The sequence below is a fragment of the Aptenodytes patagonicus genome, chromosome 3 (genome assembly GCF_965638725.1).
Source record: "Aptenodytes patagonicus chromosome 3, bAptPat1.pri.cur, whole genome shotgun sequence".
NCBI classification, from domain to species: domain Eukaryota; kingdom Metazoa; phylum Chordata; class Aves; order Sphenisciformes; family Spheniscidae; genus Aptenodytes; species Aptenodytes patagonicus.
In genome coordinates, this window is record NC_134951.1 from 81,538,209 (window position 1) to 81,546,558 (window position 8,350).

At 47.1% G+C, this 8,350-nt stretch overlaps 1 protein-coding gene across 4 annotated transcripts; it reads right to left on the bottom strand.

The window, feature by feature from the left end:
• Positions 1-590: 590 nt before the first annotated feature.
• Positions 591-7,983, bottom strand: TBXT (T-box transcription factor T). 4 transcript variants are annotated; one of them, XM_076335527.1, is made up of 8 exons: positions 7,778-7,983; positions 7,339-7,603; positions 6,566-6,700; positions 5,760-5,821; positions 5,605-5,666; positions 4,480-4,653; positions 2,758-2,887; positions 591-858 (listed from the first exon to the last, which is right to left on the bottom strand). In XM_076335527.1, exons 1-8 carry the CDS (start codon positions 7,981-7,983, stop codon positions 591-593), a joined length of 1,302 nt encoding a protein of 433 aa, XP_076191642.1. The 4 variants fall into 4 exon arrangements, with proteins under 4 accessions (XP_076191642.1, XP_076191641.1, XP_076191640.1 ...); XM_076335526.1 differs by having other exon boundaries at positions 4,480-4,656; XM_076335525.1 differs by having other exon boundaries at positions 2,758-2,890; positions 4,480-4,656.
• Between the last annotated feature and the right edge of the window lie 367 nt (positions 7,984-8,350).

Below are 8,350 nucleotides of genomic sequence, written 5' to 3' on the forward strand. Positions count from 1 at the left end.
GTTCTTGCAGATTGTCTCAACATTAATTCAGCAGCAAGGAAATAAGCATACAGTTAAGAACACAACGTATTTGTGAGGCAAATACGTGTTAGTGCACATGATTTTCCAAAAACTTCACTCCTCAGCTACATTTGTGCATATTTCAGAATGCTTCTAACTAGACAGTTAATAAAAGTCTTCTCATGACTATAGCTAAGTTTGCCATTAAAAAAATTAACTGAAAAACAGTTAGGAGTAACTTAGTCAAGAATGATGCCAAACTTCAGGTCCAAATATATCAGGACACTGAGAAATTTGGAATCTAAGTAAAAATCTTAAAACTTAGGTCTATCAAACTTAAGAAAAAAAAAAAGAAAGATTAAAAGCAGTGAATCTGCTCTCAGAATTGCACGCTCACCAGGTTTGTAAACTCTACATGAAGTCAATGATGCACTGTTCACTATAAGAGGTATAATGTAGATGCTCTGTGCAAAGCAGTGCAGATGCTTTGTCTGTAATTTACTTCATGTCTCCTTGTTCTCTTCCTTGAGGATTAAGCATTTAAAGTAATTCAGTAGCTAAGAGTCTGTCTTATAGGAAAAGGTCTGGGTTTACATGGAAGGGGGGGTGACTGGCGTCCATGTGGATGCTAGCCTGGCATGTGCGGAGGCATCGTACTGGCTGTCGGGCAGGTCCGTGGGTGCCCCGCCGTCATACAGGGGGGAGGCGGAGGAGGCGGCAGTGACCGGGTGCGGAAGCGCAGTGTAGTGCGCTGGAGAGCCACGTAAAAACTGGGAGCTCAGGCCGTTGGACATCCCGCTTGACTGAGACACCGGTGTGATGGTGCTGTTGCTCACAGACCATAAGTTAGGATACTGACTGAAAGAGGGAAAGTGGTAAATAAAATAGGTTATTAGTGACTCTAGTGCCTGCTGGCAGTAGCTCGGGTTACAACACAGCTCCCAAGCTGGGTTCATTTGCTGGAGACAGTGAATTTAGCTCCCAGCCACTGCAAGGTAGGAAGGACTCCCAGGCAGGAGGTCATGTTCATGGCACCCCACCAATAAATCTAACCTCCCTGTTTTCCCAACAGCAGGTCCAGCAGTGCGTATGCTAGCAAATCTTAAGCAAAGCTGAGGAATGAACAGGCTGGCCTGAAAAATGCAGAGGTTTGAGAGCCGATTCCTGAGCCATGCCATACCCTTTCCTCAGGGGAAAGCCACATGATGGAGGTGGCTGGACACAGCAGCTGTTGGCCCCGGACAGGTTTGAATCCATTGCCATGAGTCTGTCAAAGCCCTAACCCCCCTTGAGTGCCTCTGTAGTCAGAGAGGGGCAGATGCCTCCAGACAGCAATTCAGCCCTCCTAGGACCTTGTTTGACACCTCATGTTAGAAGGGGAGGAGCTAGATTGATGGCTGCAGATTGCACGGATACTACAGAAAGGGCTGCTTAAAAGGAAAAAAGCCTTGTCAGGACACTACAGCCTCCATTCTCTCTCTTCTGGGTATGTATCTACACACATGTGTCAACACGCAGATGAATTAAAAGAAACAAGCTGATTCAAGATAAACACTATGAGAGAAAGTTCAGTCCTGCTGTGTAATACTACACAGTGCTTTCTACCTATCCATCCCAAGCAGTTTAGCAAAAGAGGTAAGTATTATTCTTGCTTTACAAATAGGGGCTTAGACAAAAGGGATGGCAGAAATGCCTTCCTTGAGGTCCCACAGTTCCAGTTCTACTGGTTTTATCTACTGGACAACTCTTAGTGCAGCAACTGATACTCAGTGGACTTTGAAACTTTCCAAACATGTATCCTGGGGGCCAGACATGGAAAGAAGTGCGAGGAGGACCTGTTTACTTCATTAACATACGTTCAGAACTAAACTTAGATTCAGTAATACAGTTATTTTACACTGGGTAGTAGTACATACTCTGATTAATAGCTAAGTGTCTACGTGCATGATTCAAATAAAAATGCTTTCCACAGTGGTAGATCTGAATTGCCAAGAAAGATGCCCAAACCTCAGCCCTCTGTGGTTAATAGCAAATATTTTACCACCTTATCTGCATTTCTTTGAATTTGCAAATTTAGCTCCAAGAGACTGACTGTAAGCTAAATCTCTGCTAAAGGATTCAAAAGTTTAATTAAGATAAAAAGTATGAAGAGGAGAAAAGATACATTTATATGATCACAAAATGGCAAAGGTTTTCACCAAGTGTATTATCCCACGCTATGCTGACTTCTGTGGCAACGCTCAAGTAAAGAATTACTGCCCCAACCGCTTGCTCCTTCTCCACAGTATGGTTCACTGCCCCTTTGTTTGTAGCAGAACAAGGCTTTGTGGAGATGGATGGGAAAGCGGTGGCTGGCTAAAATGAAACAGATCAAAAAAACTTTTTAAAACACCATTTTGCTTAAAAGCAAAGTGGAGATGAAGCTTAAAAGAGCATCCTCAAATTCAATGGACGTTTGTCTAAGTGATTTGCAATCCTTCATCTACCAAATATTGCTGTCACAAGTATCTACATTTCCAAAACCAAAACATTAAAAAAAATAGTTTATCTGTTTATTCAATCTTTTCCCTGTAAATAGCCCTTCTCAGTGTGCCCGCCCCCCCCCCCCCCCCCCAAGCCCTCCCAGATGGCCAATGAGTCACACGTGGCCATAAGGATTTCTAGTTTGCTGGTGACTCTCTACCTCCTTTTTCAGCCTTCTCTTCCTAGAAAGTATCAATACAGTGATTTGAGGGCTGCTGAGGGATGGACTCCTACCTGGAGCTGGTAGCTGTGCCAGTGCTGTGACTCATGGGCAGCATCGTCGTGTGTGTGGGAACTCCTAGAGAAGACCAGTTGTCATGGGACTGCAGCATAGAAAGGCAGGCAGAGGAGTTATCGGCATAGGCTGCTGAGAAAACAAGCAAGCACTTAAACACACTAGAATCAGACCAAATAACAATCTTGTATTCAAATGCAATGTATACCTTTAAACCACCCTCCCCATTACTGCCTTGCAAAAAGCCAGACTTCACACACACGCAGAAAAATGAAGTCAGCTACCAGTTGTGTCAAGTTTACACCCTCACTGGCATGCCCCTGCTGAGGTGTTGTTTTACTCAACTTACAACTGCAAAGTCTTATTTCTATGAAGGATCTACAGCCAAAAAGCTGTCTTCAAACCACCTGCTGCTAGTTCAGCCCATGCTTCCTTAGTCTGTCAGTGGGAAGAGGCGGGCTCCCTACTTACACTATCCCAATCACTCTTCCAGGGCACCTTCTTTATCTTCGTCATCTACATTGGCAATAACAGTCTGGCAGCCCTGGATAACAAGCATATCGCTGGATCACACATCCCAGTTTTGGAGCTGAGCATGCCACCACGGGCTCTGAAGTCTGCCTTAGGCACCAACAGGAGTGTGGCTTAAACTACTCAGCTTGTGACCAAAACTGGCTGGCCAACACAGCAGAGGCACTAGGAAGCTATAAAGGGAATCCTATACAGCCCTCTATAGCGAGAAAGAGGTTCCTGTGGCAGCTGGCTGAGGAAAGGAGAAGAGGTTCCTTGCTGAGGACCAGGGAACAAGAAGGAACACCGGAGGTGGTTTGTTCTTTTATTCTGTTTCAAGTCACAAAACTTGCATAAAATTTCCAAGATGCAAGAAAAGTCCACAGAAAGCTAGTTTTCCACTTTAAAATGAACTACAAAGCTACATACAAGATTGGTCAGGCTGCATCTAGAAGCCTGTGTATTGCTTCACAATTCAAAATATTCAATGTTTTTTTTTAAATGGAAACCTTCACTATCCATACAGGCTGAAGGGCAAAAATCATTAACAGACCTTTGCCAGACAAAAAAATGCCCCCCTTTTTTTTTCAACAGCGATTTTTTTTTTATCTCCTCTCCCTTAAGTACCTGTGGCTTAAGGCACTAAGCCTTAAGCTATTTGGCTATTTCTGAGCACAACTTTTAAATAGCTCTGCAGTTTACTCAGCTCCATATTGTTTCTGCATATCCAGTTGTGACACATTCATTGAGAACAACTTTAATGCACTGAATAAAACTGACAGAATCAGGCCCTCAATTATGTGTTAATAACAAGTGACGCTAACAGAACCAGACATACTTCTTCATTTCATTGTATTACCTATAACTAATGATTAAAGTCCTCACTTTCAAACTTAACTTAAAAAAAGTCAAAGTAAGTTTAAGCTCACTGGTTACAAGAATTTAAGAGCACAAGGCAAAGCCAGCACGATATAATCTAATCTATTAGCAGGAGACAGTTCTGCACACCTTCAGTTTTTCCGTCATAAAGAGGCTGGGGACACATACTCATCACCCCTATTTCTTTGCAATGCTGGCCCCAAGCCCTCTGCGAAAACTGAGCTAGATAGCGACCTCAATTTCTGCGGCATCGCTCGAGACGCCCACCGCTCAAAGCTCGCATCCCTCGGCTCATTTCCCATCTTTTTAGAGAGCTGCAACGTCAGACTTACTTGGCGAGTTGTTTCTATGGGTGTAGGGGTTGGGGTAGGGGGCAGGACGGTGGTTCCTCAGCGATGAGTACCTTTCACAGCTGTGAGCAGGGGAGAGCGACAGGGGGGCTCCAAACTGAGGGTGAGGATTGGCAGGTGGGCACAGAGTCCCAGACCCAGGAATAAGCCAACTACCTACTGTGGGGAACAAGAGGTTTGTAAGATGGGTACGTAATGCAGCCAGGCAGGGAAAGAATCACAGAGCAACGAGATAAATAATCAGTCAGCGAGGAAATGCACGCTCAGGAAAGGAAACAGAGTTTCAACATGGCTGAAAATTCTGAATCTTTACAACTTTCTTAAATGATCTTCTGAAGGAAATTAGACAACAGCTTAGAAAAAGCCCCGTGTCAAGCTAATGTTTTTTTAAGTTACCATTTAATTACAATCACAGTAAGGAAACACTGAAATGGTTAAACCCTCCCTTACATAGGTAGTGCGTGCTCAGTAATTGTTAGTGTTCAAATTGCTCTTTGGGGGTCTCAATCTATAGCTAAGCTCTCAAGTTTCTCAGACTGCTAAGAAGAACTCTTAAAAATTAAGTATTTTCACAGAAACAAAATAATTCCTACTGCAACTCAACGTCCCCCCTTTATAGGCTGCAGACATTTTCTGGCAATAATCTGTTAAAACAGAAATTATTAAAACACTAATGCTTTTTCTTCATCTGAAAAAACTTAAGCAAGAGCCCCTAATTTTCTTAAAGTACATAAAACATAAGTACCATTTCAATAATTTTCTGCTGTATTTTGAAATAAACTTTTGCCTCCGTATCCATATGAATATCGCTGTCCTTGTATACAAAGGCGGCTGTCTTTCTGCACATGAAGGTAACTGCAAGAGCCTATTAAAGGATTTTGAATGTAATACAGAAGTCTTAGCCACACACACATAGATCATAATGTTTATACATTCTGTTTATACATAAGCCTGCATGAACCGCAACCATAAGGATTGGTAATATTATTCTCCCTATGAACTCACAAGCCAGCCAGCAAACACCGCTCTCGAAGTTTTGCTTAACTTAACAGATGAGATGGAAGAAATCAAAGTTATGTTCATGATGCAGAATGAAAGGAAACGTACGCTGCGAATAGCCAGACTGCTGGTTGTCTCCCACTTCCTCCATCATGTCTTTGTGATCGCTTCTATAGAAGAAACCGTGTTGTGTTAGTTAAGAATATGCTTTTACAAATCTATGTTAAAAATCCACACTTTAGAATTGAGTTAAGAGCTCTCACCTTTCTTTTGCATCAAGAAATGCCTTTGCAAACGGATTGTATTTAATTTTTAAAGCTGTGATCTAAAAACAACAACAAATATCTTTATTTGCAAGTATCACCATTCATTATCACACAGATAGTAGGATTTGAATTGGAACTATCCACTGAAGTTAGTGAAACCACAGATTTTTGAAGAAATAAGATTAGGCCCATAATACCAACCTATGGACATCAAATAAACAGCCCCTAAGGTCTGAAGTATTAGCAGAGGGCTAGGAATTAGTCCCTCTGCCAAATTCTAAGGGACTGAATTGCCTGGGTTTATTGATCAGCTAAGGAAACAGCTAAGAAAGGTAGTATACTAGGGAGTGATAAAAAGCTTCACATTTCAAGCCAGAGCAGAATGGGCATCAAAAAAACCTCAAAAACATTGGCAATTTACAGATTCATTAAACGTGGACATGCATTTTGGCTAACAGAGAAGGAGCAGTTTTGAAAATGGCACGTCCAGTTACTTCACCGTGTAGCTGAAAGTGACAACTGTGTTTCTTACCATACTTGTTTGCCCCACAGACTCTTTTAAGAATTACTCTCCTGCAACGAGTTTGCGGTACATATTGAGACAAGCAGTGATCAGAACTTTGTGCTATTATACATTCATAGGACTTTTACATATCTTAATTTCATTTCTTATATTTAGCCTCAAACAAAGCACAGAAAGAACTGAAAGACGTGAAATGAGATCCATTATTTCGCTCTGTAACATGCACTTTGCTACTTGAAACCTCCTGGTACTTGCATCCTTTCCTCCCTGCTGGGCATACCTCCTCGTTCTGGTAGGCCGTCACGGCTATAAACTGGGTCTCTGGGAAGGAATGGCTGGTGATCATCCGCTGTGGGCCACCCACTCGCACTATATGGATCCTTGGCTCATACTTGTGCAGGGAGTTCAACATGATCTGTGAGCAAGCGGATAGAGCAGGTAAGCAGTGACAGAGGGGTGACAGAGGCTGGCAGGCACAGAAGACACTCAGGTTTTAAAGTATCTAATGAGCCATCTTTCCAGCAGAGGAGAAAGAGGCAACAGGTACCGATAAACTCTAAAGCCGAAGCCGTAAGAGAAAGAATGGAACACTGCAGTCAGACACCTCAACTTTTTGCCCGGTTGTCCTCATCCCTGTTACTTGACAGGGCAGCTTGCACAGCCGCAAACACTTGGCGACAAGTAGCCAGAAAGACATCGACTACACCGCTGGCGTTATCAGACATTCGGACCAGAGGGACATTAAATAAAAGAAAGTCAAAATATCAAGGCACCCATCCTCGGCCGCAAGACCAGTTCTGCCAAAAAAAAATGCGGTTCTTGGGGGGGATGGGGGGGGAGGGGGGAGGCAAGAGGGGAAAAAAGCGCGACCCACCCCACGCCAGCACGTTTGGTAACAGCAGTATAAAAACGAGGATTAAGGAGGGCGTGAGCGGTGGCTCGGCCGGACCCCGCCGCCCCGCAGGGACGGGACGGGACGGGACGGGACGGGTCGGTCCAGCCCCGCTCCGCTGAGCGGGGCGAGGGCGGAGCGGTGCCGGTCCCGGCGCTTACCTGCCCGCCGCCGTTGAGCTTGTTGGTGAGTTTGACTTTGCTGAAGGAGACGGGCGCCTTCATCCAGTGCGCGCCGAAGTTGGGCGAGTCGGGGTGGATGTAGACGCAGCTGGGCGCCTGCGGCTCCGGCTTCCCGCCCGGCACCCACTCCCCGTTCACGTACTTCCAGCGGTGCCCGTCGGCCGCCACGAAGTCCAGCAGGAAGGAGTACATGGCGTTGGGGTCCAGCCCCGACACGCTCACCTTCAGCACCGGGAACATCCTCCTGCGGGGCGACACGGAGGCGCGAGGCACGGCGGGGGGCAGCCCCCGGTCCCCCCCGGGCGCAGCCGGGCGGCCGCCGCCGCCGCCGGGACCCCCTCGCCCGCCGCCCCCGCGGAGGCGTGCGCGGGCCGGGGGCGGAGGCGGCGGGAGGGCGCGGGGCCCGCGGCACCCCTACCTGCCGTTTTTGGTGACGATCATCTCGTTGGTGAGCTCCTTGAAGCGCAGCCACAGGTCGTTGTCCTCCAGCGTGACCCGCAGCTCCCGCTCCGTGGGGTCGCCCTTCTCGCTGCCCGCCTGCAGCTCGCTCTCCACGGCGCTCAGCAGGTGGTCCACGCGGTACTGCAGGGGCTTGCCCGCGCCCTCCGAGCCCGGGGAGCTCATCCTGGCCCCGCGCCCGCCTGGCGGGGCAGGCGCCCTGGCAGAGCCCCGAGCGGCGGCGGGGCCGGGGCCGACTCCACTTGACCTCCGCGGCCCCAGCGAGCGGGAGCGGGGAAGGGGCCGCTGTTATACCCCGTCATAAACACCCCCCCCGGTGACATCACAATGCCGGCGGGGGGGCCCCGCTGATTGGCGGACGGCCGCTTTGATCTGTCCGGCCGGCCTTTCCGATTGGCTGCCCGCGGCCATATCACAACGGTGCCCGGGGAAGCCTGTGATGTTAATTGCAGCCCGCGGCATTAAACGCGGCTATTTTATGTAAATCTGCCCCCAAATGTTTGCACCTCTATCAAAGCCGCCGGGGCCGGGG